The sequence below is a fragment of the Eutrigla gurnardus genome, assembly GCF_963514095.1.
Source record: "Eutrigla gurnardus genome assembly, chromosome: 2".
Lineage (NCBI taxonomy): Eukaryota > Metazoa > Chordata > Actinopteri > Perciformes > Triglidae > Eutrigla > Eutrigla gurnardus.
In genome coordinates, this window is record NC_139916.1 from 18,024,502 (window position 1) to 18,039,882 (window position 15,381).

The window sequence follows — 15,381 nt, forward strand, 5'->3', positions numbered from 1 at the left end:
TTCCCTCTGAAATTACACAGAGAAAACGCAAAAATGTTGAAATGAAAAAAGATGGTGGAGATAAGAAACAAATGGGTGGCGTGGATAATTTAAGTAGCTGAAATAAAAGCCTTGTGTAAATTAACAATGAACTCTCAGATTAATATTTAGGCTATGAGTGTATGCCACTATATGATATACACTGTGCAAAATCTTGTTTTGATTCTGTAGTCAGTTATATAACTACTATTGCAAAGGCATTATAAAAAAAATGGCAGATTTAATTCTCATTTTCTAGGAACAAGATACATTAGATACGAAAGAGATATCTTCTAAAAACATGTTAGAATACACCAGAATGTGGGAAATTGCATCTACTTAATTCCGGACCCCTCCCCCCCTCCCCCCCCCCCCCCCTGACGCCCCTGAATAAAGTTGTAAACATCCATACATAAAAACACTTACTTGACTTAAATATCACTTTAGTATAGAGTATTAGACCACTTGATCTGCAAATGTACAAACACAGTGAAACAATGGGATTATTTATATGTATCCCTAATATGTTATAGGACTTCTTCATTAATGTGATATGGTTTTTTGATGTATTTTTTTAAGTTAAAAAACAGAAAACATAACCTGTGACAGATTTGTTTCACCCCAGATAAGAGATGGGAGAGATGGTTCAATGGAATGTCCTCTTTATTGTGACGACAATGCTTGACTTTAGCTACTCATGATTCTTTCCTTTCAAAACTAAAATAATACGTCATCAATTTTGACTTTATAAAAGGTCGTACTACTTTTAAAATATAGAGGGGGAAAAAAGTTAAACCTGTATTATAAACATATTTCTGTACAACAATCTACTCGCATTTTACAAAACATTAAGCGGCCGACACTTCTTTTCTTACGTACCGGTATGTCAACACAGCCAAAAGACTACATCAACAGGCGGCAGTGCACAGGTTAAGGACTACACACTGTTTCTGTGCTGCGACGTGATTGGTTGAGGGGGCGGGACTTCCGACGGCGCAGGTTGGACATAAAGTGACAGCCTTCACCTCCTCAAAACTGGAAGAAAAACCCATGGACGACGCGTTACAAGTTTTAAAACAGTAAGGAACCAACACGAGACAAACGGGATTTGAATGGTTAGCGTATAACCTTAGATATAGTGGTGTTTACATGACATTAATAGCCAAAATGCTGTAACGCTGGAAGCAGCTAGCCGGCCAACCGAGTCCTGCCTGTAGTTTGGGAAATACGATGCTGCGTTAAGGGTGGGCTCGTAAAAGGCTGTTTCGGAGAAGTTAACACGCAACATGTAGCGATATGAGTTGATGGCTCGCATATGTTTACTTTATAACCAGTTAGATCTTCGTCAATTCCATCCACTCGTATTCGGACTGATAACTTAGTTTTGTCATCACTTTGATTTTTTTTGTGTGAAAGCACATACTTTCCAGAAACAGGCAACATTTAGCCCCACGTCAGACTGTACAATACTACACGGTGGCTCCGTACTGTAGTATCAAGACGAGCCACTGCGCCGGTGAAAAAAACATGTTCTCAAGTACTTCTGTATTAAAATAGTCAGATATGAATGTGAAAGCACCAACAAAGCATATATTAAACGCAACAGCGTTGAGCTGATAGATTAATTGATGAACAGAAAAGTAATTTGCAATTATATATAATATAATAATTAACGTTTTCAATATATGATGGGTCATCACAGTCTGATAGATCAAACGGTTGATTGATCAGTTGAGAAGATAATCAGCAGATTGATAAATAATGAAAATGATCATCACGTGCAGTCCTACACCAGTGATACATTGAGTTTAAATGTCGGCATTTACGTTTGCAGTACTTCATTTAGAGAAAGACCTGAAACGCATGAGTCAGGGTGTCTCTCCATAGAAAAGCCAGTCTATACTTGAGTCAGTTGGCGTTCACATGGGTGGAAGACACCCAGGGGAGACACCTGACCATCACAAGGCTAATACAAATAGGGGACTCACGTCCATGCCTGTTGGCAGTGTACAGTCACTGCCAATGCCTTTGCTTGTCTCTGGAATGTGGGATTAAACGTAAATGGAAAAACACAAATGCATCAACTCCTTGCAGGAAGGGTTTGGCCTGGGGATCAAAGCCAGGTCCTTCTCGTTGTCAGGCAACAGTGGTAATTATTTTGTGTTCAAAGAGGTTTGCTGTGGTTTTAAGGCATCTGCTGTTCTTCTTTGAAGGTGCCCCCCCTCCTCCCCCTCAACATGTTTTTATGTCAAGAAAACATTTTCAATATTTCAGTGAAAAACCATCAGACGTGAATTATTGAGATAAATTGTCTTAAGTTAAACATCTAATGTTAGTTGGCCTTTAATACAATCGGTTTGATTTGCTCCCCTGTGTCCCAGATTGTAATGATTTTCAGACATGGACGACATAAACCTTCATTATCGATTTCTGAACTGGAGGAGGCGAATTCGAGAAATTCGTGAAGTGCGAGCGGTGCGATACCGGGAGCGGCTCAAAAGGATGCTGAGAGATGGAGACATACTCAGGTAACAGTGATGAGCAATGCAAACACTCAACTGGAGACACAGATTTGTTTAGTCCGGTTTAGTCCCTCGGTTGGTGCTGGATCTTATATTTGATTCTAGTAATATGTTTTTTCTTTTTTCACCTCATTGTAGGTATCATGGAAATTCAGATGAAGTTGGCTGTTTTGTGGCAGCCAGGCCATTGTCAAGGAGAAATCGCTATTTTGAAGTAAAAGTTGATCATTTCCTTTCAATCTATATTAATAACTATTATTATGAGACAAGCACGACAAGGAGCACTGTCAGGGAAAAGCTAAATCCACACTTGTACATCTGATTGATTTACAAGGATCTTTACTTCCTTACTTAGTAGTTTCAGTATGATTTTCAATGAGGAACCCAAACCCAAAGTCACTTTATTGCAAATGAAGATAGAAGTTAAAAGTTCTGGGAATTAATCAGGAGTGTAAGCTTATACTGTTATATGTTATCATATGTACAGTGTGTTCTACAGTGAAGTGTCCCTATTTTCCATTTGGCTGGGCAATAATTCAATATAATTTATCATCTTTCATTGGAATCATATGATGAAATTATATATAGAGATATCGTGATACACAATTACCTAGTCTAAATTGATAATATTACCGGTAAGCATATACTAACTCAAATTTTCTCAGAAGATCATTTATACCGGTGTATATATATATATATCATTTTCTGACATTATCATGGTAGAAGATTTTGGCCATATCGCCCAGTCCTTATTTAAACAGGGGTTTTGAGTTATTTATGTATTCACACTGATATTTCTTCCTTACAAAACATCAATAAAACATAAATAAAAGCAACACAACAATTTTAACAGTGGTAAAAGTAAAATCAAGTAGTAGTAATGGACAATTAGTGTCCCGCAATGCAGTACGCAGCAGAATTAAAGAAGCTCCTCAGCTGGAAATGACTACAACATTACTCACCACCATTGGTTATCTATCTAGTACCCGAGACTTGTTAACTTGTGTATTTTTAGTATTTCTTAAGGATTTAGAACACAGCCCTTGTTCTGTGTTGATGACAGGAGACTGCTTGCCTTTATCTTGCTTAACCATAGAAAAAGAAATCTTGACACTTCCTGGGAACTGGCCTTTTATGAGAAGCAAAGATCTTTCAGCCTGGGAATACATTTGTAGAATCACTTGGCAGCTCTTTCTATATTGTGCGCTGGGACTGGGAGCACAGCAATTACTGAAGCTAATGCAGATTCTTCAAGTCAGACACACCAAAGTCAGAAGCAGTGTCTGTTCAGTCAACGTACCAAATTCAATTAGTGTTAAAAAATATGTCTTCTGATCACAGTGTTTTAAATGTAAAACCTTTGTGAATTATGAAAATATATTTTTGGATCAGAGGAGAACCCGAGTAAGGAGAGCTGTAGTCATCCAGAAATGTATTCACTGAATACATGTGCTGCAGTTTTTCTGCAGAAGATTCAAACTATTAACATTAAGTGTTGTTAGCCTTGCTCCTCTTAGTTACTGTTGCTATGTCGCTCAAGCATTCCACTTCAGCATGGAACATGTGTCCTTTAGAAGGATAACAAAGACAGATTTTTTAACTTGAAATTCTCCATAATTTTGAAAACACAGAGTCCTTGAGTTCAGACGGAGGCAGAAAATAGCAGCCTTCACTTCTGTAGCCAGCAACCAGTGATTTTAGGTTGGAAGTACAGCTGTTGCAGGCGGATTTTATCAGCTGTAGCTAGGTAGCCAATTAAGATAGTGTTGACTCCATGAGTTCTTCGATAACTGGTTTTATAGCTGTTTTATAAAATGTTTCTAGCTGACTTAGTATAAAATGTGGTTAATGCACTTGATGCCGCCTCACATGCTATTGCACTTAAATGCCAGCTACAAGTCAGTTGCCTTGTGGGGGCTAAAGTGTCAAATATTGGGCTGTTGGCACCAGCTGTGTCAGTTTCTTTATTTGGAAACAGGCCCAGATAGCAGCCAGTAAAACTCTTTAAGCCAGTATGAAGGGTCAATATTGTACGACGTACTGTTACACTGCATTCACAGCTGCTGCATACAGTTCCAGTAGGTTTCTTTGGTGCTTTTGACCTGGCGGATGTACCGACTCGATCTCAGCCCTGGTTTCACAAAGCCAAGGCAGGTGCTGGTTTGTTTATTTCACAGTTTTTTGGTAGTCTAGACACAGTAGTGCACAAACATCCCAGGACAGTCACTGTTTCTCAGTATAAACCATGTTCAAACTTGCCGAAAACACACATCTCTTGCTCCGGTCTGACGTGTAGTGAAACAGTAACTAACCCTCTCAACCTTTACACTTTTGCGTGTGCTTCATCCCTGTGACTCAGTTTGTGGGAGTCACGTAGGAGGAGGGTGGGGGGTGATCTGCGTAAATAGGCATATGTGTTAAAAAAAAAAAAATGATGCTGGTTGTAGATCTGGCAGTAGATTTGAGGGTTCATTTGCATGTTTTACACTGAGACACAAACTTCTCCCTCTAAGGAGGCCAGTGTTGAGGTCATGGGAAAGAACTTTAAAGTTTCCTTGTCCTGTATTTGCCAACAGCGCTCCGATTGCAGCACGTCCATGTACGGCTCCCAGGGGATGATGTCATATGGCCAGTATTCACTTATGATAACAATGATGAAGGCCAGCTCTTTGCTTGAGGGTTTTTCACTTTGAACCAACATGCCGTTTTGTACAAAGTGATGCTATATTAGTTTCAGATTGGTTTGGAAATGTCACGTAGTGAAAAGAGAAGCAGTGCCAAACTAAAAGCAAACTGTAATGGCATGTATAAAAAAAAAAAAAAGCCTCAAGGAGCAGAAACTGAAAAATCTTCTTGCAAATAGACCAGCGGCACTCAAGGGAAAATTTTTAAACTTTTCAGGCAGCTTGTAATATGCTTTTCCCTCCGTAAAACCAACCACGAACCACTCTGACTTCGGTGATCCCCTGACACTGGTAGCAGAACCCAATCTAGGCTCTAGACTCCTGTTCATTGAAAACTAGTGTTAACTGTGTTGACAACACACTAGTACTGTTCATGTTATTTGATGTATCTCAGTGTCTGAATCACCCACGTGTGACGACAGCAAATAAATTCTGAGGTAAAAAAGAAAAAGCCCTTCACCCTCGCTCCCCTTTCATACACCTCCTCTTCCTCTTCCTCTGCCTCACCAGTTTGTTCCGCTTATGAACAATGTAAAAGCCTCCCACGTCAGATGCGTAATGAGTAGTTCATGCTCCGTTGCTCTGGATGTTAAAACAGCTTTTGAATCCAAGGTTGACATCCTGTCAGATGTGTCAGAGCAAGAATAAAAGGACTCCTCACATCATTTAATTAGAAAAGACGTTTTGATGCTCACTTTTCTGATTATCAGGTGGTTTGCAGAGCGTTATGATCCCCTCCCGATTAAAATTAGGTCAGTTTGGTGACATAACAGTTTTTAAGACATCCCAAAGATCAGAGTCCCTAAAATAAATTAAAATAATCAAAAGAAAGGTGGTTTTCGACTGCAGTGATGCTTCCACACTTGTTTCTCGGTGATGTGACAACCTGTGGTGTTTGCAGGTGACAATCGTCGATACAGGAGTGAGGGGAATGATTGCTGTTGGTTTGGTACCTCAGCTCTACAAGCTGGACCATCAGCCGGGCTGGCTCCCGCACTCTGTGGCGTTTCATGCCGATGATGGCAAGTATGTGAAAATGCTTATTTTCATTAAATCAGCTGTAGACCGAACATGTACCGCGGCAGAGTAATAAACTTCGGACTGACACAGTGCAATGTTATACATGTTTAAGCTTGCAGAACGTTGGTCTTAAGATAATAGCAAGGTTTGCCCATATGAATGTATGGTTTTGTTGGCTGTCATCATTCCTCCTGTCCACACTGAGAGATCCTTTCTGTTTTTGTATTACTTAGAGAGACATACTTAGAAGGAGATAACACAAATGAGCTGTTGATCATGTGCAAATTATTACTGGAAGTATTTTCTGGTGTTTTCCCTTGAACATCTGAAAATGATGAACCTCCTTTGATTCGCCATTCGAATCCCCCTACTCGTCTCTCCACAGGCTGTATAACGGAAACACTGTAGGACAGCAGTTTGGTCCAAAATGCTGTAGAGGTGACAGAATCGGCTGTGGAGTGTCTCTGGATTCTGATGACGGACAGCTAACTGTGTTTTTTACCAAGAATGGTAAAGAAGTGAGTGCTATCGTTGCCATCATATTACCTTTTGACCAAATGTATTCAGCCATTACGTTAGTTCCCAGCTACGTTTCCCTAAACATTACTGTATCTGAATGTGTGCTTAGGTCGGCAATGTGGAAATCCCAGCATCTCCCGATGCTCTCTACCCCGCCGTGGGGATGCACTCTTTGGGGGAAGAAGTGCTGCTGGACTTGAACGCTGAATGGGGGATGGAGGAGGACGACGGACAGATGATTGTGGATAGTCATGAAGAGGACTGGGGCCGTCTCCATGACATCAAGGTGACCGGCATGGTAAGTCCTGTCGCTGAGACAAAGAAAAATATGTATAAAAAACTGATAAGTATTTTAGCGATTTTACTGTGAGCGGGTTTGCAAGCCAGGAACATTAAATGTAACATAAGAATGTGAAAGATTGTCTCCCTTATAAAGGTTCATGTCGTGATTTGCTTGTATCAGTGGGAGGATGAAGCAGAGGGGAAATCTGCATATTGGTCTGGAATACATCAGCAAGCTTTAATTAAGGTTGTCTGCTAACTGATGTGGGAAGCTTGAATCCTTCGCCACATTTCAAAGGTGGCACATCACTGGTTTGTGTTGTTGGTTCCCATGAAGGCCTTCCTGCTCATTCTGTGACAAAAACAGACAAAAAAGGTTTAGAATCTATTTTATTTTTTATCAGCATTTCAACATTTAACATGAAATATGTATGCAATTTAAGTATTACAACATCTTAAAGGAGAACTCCGCTGACTTTTCGCATGAAAGTGTACGTTTGCAGCTCTTGGGAAGTGAAACAGTTTTATAGATCATTGTAACCAACACCTCCAAGCCCTGACGTATACAAAGCCTCACTAAATCTGCTTCTGTCTTCTTTAGAATTGGAAGTTGGAAGTGATTATATGCAGCAGGAATTTAGTCACATACGAAATCTGGCAACAATCATAGTGACTCCCAAATCAGAGAAATCCTTATTGAAGAGCAATAGGGCAAAGTGCAAAGGTTTAGATAACCCAAATCTCACATAGTCGGTACAAAAATGTTGACGTAAATATTAGCTTAGCTAAAAACCCGATAGGAACTGACCAAGTAAGACTTGACATCCCTTCTGTCTCTCTCTCTCTCTCTCTTTGTTGTGGACCTCGCTGTGATGGCAGGGCTGCAGTGTTTGTGTCTGACGCAGGCGTTGATACACATTAATCCTGAATAGGGACAGGATGAGAGGGGAACACAGCTGAATAGCCCTTAGGCAGTATCTGTATGGCCCCCGCACATTTAATTATCCTTTATTTCTACAAATGTCTGGTATAATAATAATAATTATAATAATGCATTTTATTTAAAGGCGCCTTTCAAAGCAGGACACCTTACAAGACATTCATAAACAACAACAGCACATCAAACGGTAAATACATCAAACCGCAATAAATAAAGAAATGTGCTATTGTCAGAGTCAGAAGTGCGGGGCCCACAAACTGCTGTCTGATCATCTCCCTGCAACTCATCAATTACATGTGTGTTCGCCTTGACGTCACACAAAACACAGAACATGTTATCAACAAAGCCTGAGTGTTGTTTTTCTTTGACATTTCAAGGCCGATGAAGGATAGCACAGCGTGCTTTGATATTTTATTGTAATAGTTAGGGTTTTTAGATTACAGGTTTGTGCTTTCCAATTATAAGGCAACCCCTTCTTTCTGGGTTTCTTCCTTTTCCTGCGTTTGCACCGGAGTGGGTTTTTACATCTTGAGGTTGTGCTTACATACTGCGAGAAAGGGAAGAGAAGAGGGTGGATAAAACACAAGTTCTCTGAAAATGAAGTCTGTAAATGCTGATAGATGAGACTTGTTATATAAGTATGTGTACGTATTATTATTATTATTATCTGGTTTTATTGTAGATTTATGTATTCAGCTACTGATGTCATCTGCCGCATGTAGAAAACAGTTATGTAATCTCTGTTTAGTACCCAAACACTTCAGTGCAGGGACAACAAATCCAAATTCGCCCCATTTTTCAAAAAAGAAAGAATTGCGTGACGTTATGACCCATTTTTTCACCTCATCATCTCACGTCCCGAATAGGATAATGCATGAATAAAACATGCTCTTTCATCTTATTCAACTTCGGTCAATACCAACCTCGAGGGAAGCAGAGACAAAATCTGACATGCTATCACGAGCAGTGAAATGCAGTGTACAGTCTGGGCTGAACCCAGGAGTTTTTGTGTCGTTATCATAATTTGAATAAACTCTTCTAAAGGCATCTTTTTAATGAATTGGCATGGAATAGCAAATACAGAAAGTCATTCTTGTCACACGGTTTGATCTCTTTTAGAAAATAATGGTGCTGCAGGCTAGTGGAAGAAAGGCTACCTTGGAAATGGGGCAGGACTTTTGGCTCTGTAAATGGAACAGATGCGCTGCTTAAAGCTTAAACAGCAGACACTTTTGATGATGCCATATGCATAAAATGGGGTGTCACCCTCATTTTAGTTCATGGCCCACATACAGCCCAATTTGATCACGGCACTAAAAGGTGCTTCGAGCACACAAAGCACCCAACACTCTGTTCACTTTTCTCCTTTTTGACAAAGACATTTTTCACAGGCCTGCATGGACAGTAGCCGAATGACGTGGGATCTATAATGGTGTATCCAGCATATGGATGGCTACTTTTATTAAGACAGCACGACCCCCAGTGGACAATTTGAAAAATTGGGAATGACTTCTCAAACTTATCCATTGGGTTTCATTGGACCCATCAGAGGGCTGGTTCCGGCCCTCGGGCCATATGTTTGATACCCATGATTAACGTTAACACATGTAAAGTCATAAAGTCAGCTAACTGACTCAGTAATTTTAGTTCTATATCTACTTGAGGTGCTACATTTGAAATTCAGAGCATATCTTCTGCCTCCACGTGGCTCTCAACATGATTGAGCTGGCAGCTAGCAACTAACGTTGCTAAGTGCACTAACGGTGCAAACAACAGCAGCGGAGCTGACATTCAACAGTGTTTACCTGGCGGGGAACTCGAGGGTGGGTGCTACACTTCCTCGACCATGTGGGAAGGCATTATGGGCTGTAACCACCCCATGAGTGCAGTGCAGGGGCCGTGAGCTGGCCAGTGGGGCACGCTCACATGCACCGACCTGCACGAAAAGGAATGCACGGCCAGCCCACGATATTTTTACATAGCAAATAGTTGTTTGCTGCAATATCAATGCTCTGAATATGGTATGGAGAACGTTTAAGTTAGCTAACATAAGCTAACACCAAAATGTTGTGGTCGTACCAGACTAGATAAGGCTGTAGAACAAAAACCCTGAGCGTGATTAAGCAAGAATGTGTTTTATTGCGGTATGTTCCATATTCTCATGTTAGCACGAGCATTTCAATCAACTCAAGTGAGAGAAATCTGTCACTTTACCTGCAAATGGGCCGCTATGTTGACCGAGTAGCTGTATGTTCACTGCTTGGTGCTGCTGAGCAGGTAACTGTATGCGTGTTGTTTCCACAGCTGCTGGAGTACGTAGGTAAAGGGAAGAGCATTGTGGACGTGGGCTTAGCTCAGGCCCGTCGGCCTCTCAACACACGCTTCCACTACTATGAACTTGAGATCACGGATGCTGGAGAGAAGTGTTACATCGCCCTGGGGCTGGCACGCAGGGTAAGAGCCTTCCTCCTCCCAGACATCAGCACCCCGCCTCACCTCTCACACCTTGCTATTGCTCTCCCTCATATGCACCGCTGCTCCCTCACTGTTTCCATTCTGAGTGATGGATGACCGAAAGAGGAAAAGCTAACAGAATAAATATGGTCTCATTCTATCCCCACATCTGGTTTTCCATAGAAAGCAGGTTGTTCCATTTACATGCTAATCTACCACGTCAACCAGAACACTGCAGTCGAGTAAGTGAAAGGTTACATATAAGATGAGAACATCTGATCATTTTTTTGTCTTAGATTTCAGTTCCTGCTTTATTATCTTCCTCTTTCCACACAGTCAGTCAGAGTTCACAAGAAATAGAAAAGAATTAAAAGTATGCAGGAGTTCCTCACGCAAAGCACTTAAAGGTTGATATCCTGATTAATTACGTGGTGTCATATCACAAATGATGACAGAGAGTGATGATAAATACTTTTGAAATACTTTGGGTCTGAGAGGAGACTTGTTGAATGTTTACACATCAGAGATGCAATCAGCTGCCTTTGGTCACATCCGGTTTAATGCAAATGAAGCTGTAAGATGACCGAGGATGCAGTCATCATGGCATTTAAACAACGGATAAGAAATGAAGTGTGACTCAGATATTGTCGCTCCCCGCTGAGATACTCAGTTATTGGATGCTAATTGATTGAGCATCAGCCTTGCTAATCACACTGCTGCTTTGCCAGCTATGACGGCGCTCACGGCCCGGGAGGCGGTGCATCACCGATGAACTCCTCTGCGTTAGTTGCTGTGTGTGGGCACGTCGTGCCCTCGGGTCAGACGGCGTGGAGCAAACAGCTCTGTCATTTCGCTGATTGTTTTCCTGGAATTGTTTTTCTCGATTTGTGTCTGCGGCTTTGGTGGGGCATTGTAAATCCATCAAACGGTCATTCCTGAGGTTTTGCTCTATCCCCTGTCATCTCCTGCGAGACGCACCAGTCTGCTGATGGGAAGCATCACCTCTCACTACAGAAATCAAAACAAAGGTGTCTCTCTCTCGTCTCATGGTAACACAAGCGTAACAGTTTCTAGTTGCTCAGTGGCTGCTTGGATTGGACGAGGAAGTAATTGTTGGTGGTGACCTCATAAGGGTAGACTTTATACTGTAAAAATTGAGTCTCAAGTCTCAAGTAAGCATGCTATTTTAGTGATCTAATCAGATCTGCCTGTGGAAGATGAATGATTTTTATAACTTCTATTGACTTCCATTCAAGTCAGAAAAAGAAAGAGAGTGAGACACATTGTTCAAACTAGTCACTTTCCTCTTTGTCTTACAGGACTACCCCAAAAACAGACATCCAGGTTGGAGCAGAGGGTCTATAGCCTACCATGCAGGTGAGAGTTGGCTGATCACAGAGGTTCACACATCTGTCGTTGTGTTTTCACATTAAATCTGGGGCGCCAGGATAGCTCAGTGGTAAAGAGTAGTAGTAAAAAAAATCAAATCCATATTACACTTCCACTACCACTGTCACTATGAACAGTAGGTTACAAATTTGCAGTTATTAATGGAACCAAATTGTCCCTTGTGGTTTTTGGTAGGAGGTACAGATGTGTTAGTATTTTCATATCATTGGTAACCATGTCAGTAAAAAAATTAAATATTTCAAAGGTTATTAATGATTTCTATGTAGATTTCTTTAGCTACCCCTTGCCAGACACAATGCATTCCTCTGTAGGAGTGAGTGGGAATTAGTTTGTCTGGCTATACAGTATGTGTTGGCTGAGCAGGGTTCAGAAAATGAATGGATGGAATTGAACACAAAGATTTATATAAAAGTTAGCAATGGCAGATGATGTTTTGTGTCTTGATTGTATCACACGCCCTCATGCATGGGACATAAAGCGCCAATCAACGTCCCCATTGTTCTTTGCAGATGATGGAAAGTTGTTCCAGGGCAGCGGGGTCGGGGATGCATTCGGGCCGCGCTGCTTTGAGGGCGACATTATGGGCTGTGGGATCATGTTCCCACGCGACTACAGCCTTGATGGTGGAGGTGAACACCTTTTATGTTGGTTCCAAAGCATTGTTCCTCATCGTGTACAACCTGTAATCGTCTTTCTTTTCTATTTCTCTGTCTGGGTTCTTTCAGACGACACAGATGACTGCTGGGACCCCGAAGTGACGCCCAAACCCAGTGAGGTTCAGAATGACTTGTATGCAAGCAATGATGATGAGGAGGACGAAGGAGAAGATTTAGAGGGGAGGAAGGTCACGGTGAGATGCTGTCAAAATCTGGGAATATAAAAACCAGGCACTTTTAAAACCTTCAGTGCAAATATTCATATCGTCTCTATGGTGCCCCCCTGTGTTTGAATAGGTGTTCTTCACCAGAAATGGAAAGGTGGTGGGCCGGAGGGAAGTGGCCTTACCTGCTGGAGGCTTGTTCCCCACCATTGGCATGATGAGCACTGGGGAGAAGGTCAGAGTGGACCTGCATCCCCTGAGTGGCTGAGCAGAGTGGAGGAAAAAAACCCAGTGGAGAAATCAGAGCATGAATGAGTGGTTAAGCTCTGGTACGTGTGTGATCGGATAATAAATAATACCTCCACATCAACAGGCCCTAAGATGTTACTTGAAAAGACAGTGCAGTGTAAAAGGTGACTTGCTATAAAAAATGAGCAAAATAATGGATGCTAATATTACATTAATGCCTCACAGAAGTGCTTTATAATGAAATGGTTTGCAGAAAATCATTAAACTGGAGGTTTGAATAGGAGACACAATTTGTTTGATGATTTCATCACACAGAGTTAATAAAATAACATAAAATGCTAAAAAAAAAAAAAGAAAGAAAGAAAAGGATCTCACTAGAATAATGAATGTTAAAAAACCAATCAGAGCCGACCCCAGCGAGAGTGGATACTTTTATCAGCATTAGACGTGTAGTCCGCAGACACAGTGTGCTCATGACCAGAGGTCTGCTGTACTTCCTCCTATCGACGGTGTGCTACTGACACTCAGTGGTGACACTCAGAAAGTCTTCCAAACAAAGTAGTGCACTGAATGAACAGTGAGTTTGCTCTGTGAAGAAAAGTCAGTCAATCAGCTGCTTTATGAGTACGAATGCTTGTTTGTTTGTTTGTTTTTTTGTTTTGTTTTTTTTGCAAACCACATGCATTAGGAATTCTGGGATAAATGTAAAGAACCATTTGTTGAAGTCAAATCTAAACCATGTAATTGTTTATGTTGAAGAAAGCAGTTTTCAAAGCAAAAATCCAAATCAAGGTTGCTGTTTCAGGTCCTTGCTAGCTGTCATCCTTTATTAATCAGGTATGATTTTAATTTAACTGAAGTGTACCGTCACGATGTACTGTCATGAGAGAAATGTGCAGGTCATAATCACTCCAAAGTCTGTGGGAGAAACGTTTGTGTCCAAAAGATGGGACAGTTAATCAAAATCCAAATAACCAAAATCACGTCAGAAGAAGAACCCCAAACAGACGTCTTATCACTTTGAATGTGTTTTTCCAGAGATATTTGGTGTCTAAGTCTGAGTGCATGCATGTTCTCAGAGCATGCATCTAAGTTAATGAAAGTTAAATCAAACTCAGTGGATCCTTTTTCATGCATTTTGACAGAAAAAGACACTATAGAAGGTGTGATGTTGAATGTGTTTTCTGGAGATCGTAAAGGATATTTCGGATCAAATGGACACCAAATGTCTCAGAATGGGAAAAACCGTGAAGAGCAACTCTGTTGAGTATTAAAAACCCTGTCAGGACAAGAATAACAGGGTATACATGATGTAGTCGTATACCTTTCCCACTTACAAACTTCTAAAATAATCCTAAATGTTGAAAATGAAGCCATACTGTAACTAATATTTACTGCTCTCAGGTATATTTGAAAATCAAAATGAAATGCCTTGTCTTTTCTATGGTTATTTTTGCTATTTGTGAAAGTTATCCATCGATTGCCAGAAACCTGTAATGTTTTTAATGTTTGTTTTTTTGTGTTTGGTCACAAACTCAGTTATTGTTAAGTTGTTTAAGTAGAAGACTTTGAGGTCTCCCCCCCCAATTTAAAGACAGATGTTGATGCTGCTGCTAATTGTGTGCTGAGGAAACAGCACTGGCTGTACTGTAGACAGGGTGTACTCACATTTGGTTTTTCACTTTTCACCCTCATCGTCCATTTTTGTGTTAGCGATTCATCTTATTTCATAGGAGCTAATAAAGATATTCTGCTGCTGTTGGCTGTCTGCCACACGTTCTTAATATGAAGCACTACAATATGTATGTAATTCATTTTGAATGTTTATCATCAGTATGTCAATCCATCCCTTGTGTACATCCTGTCGTTTATATTTTTGATTTAATCTTGACTTTTCTTTTGTTCCCCGTCTCCCTTTTTTACCTAAATCAATCAGGTAAAGCCAAAATTAAATAAAATAAAGAATATTTACACCATGCTTTCGACTCTCCCTGTTTAATATGGATAACATGTAGTGCTGTCTGCTGACTTTAAATGATCTTATATAAAATGCACACCTTATCTTTCAATCTGTGAATTATGTATCCCGTATTATAATGAATATTCTTCCCACAGTTGTCGAGTACTGGAGTACAATTTTGAAAGGAATTCTTGCCTTTTTAAAGAATCACACCCGATAATTTCGTACAGCAGGTTTTCTTGTTATCACTTTATTATTAAAGGGATGGAGCTATTCAGAGAAGCATATAATTTATGGTGCTATTTGGGTTTATTGATGTTACAGACATTTTGTATCGGTGAGAGGAGCTTCAGGTCTCTGAGGACTCGTATACGTCGTCTGCAGTGTGCCTGACTTACATTCACTGCACTTCCTGTTGCAGGTGAATCTGTGCATTTCATTGATGTGACTGTGACTGCACTCTCTGGAAGCTGGTACCTCCGTGGTTAGAGTTTATTCAGTTA

At 40.6% G+C, this 15,381-nt stretch overlaps 2 protein-coding genes across 2 annotated transcripts in view; both read left to right on the top strand.

The window, feature by feature from the left end:
* cdk4 (cyclin dependent kinase 4) overlaps positions 1–15,381 on the top strand; it is a 68,945-nt gene that overhangs the window by 49,306 nt on the left and 4,258 nt on the right. The window lies entirely within an intron of this gene.
* On the top strand, positions 993–14,896 carry LOC311031706 (SPRY domain-containing protein 3-like). The gene is made up of 11 exons (XM_084038139.1): positions 993–1,097; positions 2,400–2,546; positions 2,679–2,754; positions 6,126–6,250; positions 6,630–6,762; positions 6,873–7,061; positions 10,290–10,439; positions 11,759–11,816; positions 12,359–12,478; positions 12,575–12,699; positions 12,803–14,896. Exons 2-11 carry the CDS (start codon positions 2,419–2,421, stop codon positions 12,935–12,937), a joined length of 1,239 nt encoding a protein of 412 aa, XP_083894265.1. The 5' UTR covers positions 993–1,097; positions 2,400–2,418; the 3' UTR covers positions 12,938–14,896.

What these genes read in the sequence shown, in the direction of transcription:
- LOC311031706 (XM_084038139.1), top strand. Translation starts at nt 2,419, where the DNA reads ATGGACGACATAAACCTTCATTATCGATTTCTGAACTGGAGGAGGCGA. An exon ending in AGAGATGGAGACATACTCAG is followed by an intron (nt 2,547 to 2,678) that starts GTAACAGTGATG and finishes ACCTCATTGTAG; the next exon opens with GTATCATGGAAATTCAGATG. An exon ending in CCCTGGGGCTGGCACGCAGG is followed by an intron (nt 10,440 to 11,758) that starts GTAAGAGCCTTC and finishes TTTGTCTTACAG; the next exon opens with GACTACCCCAAAAACAGACA.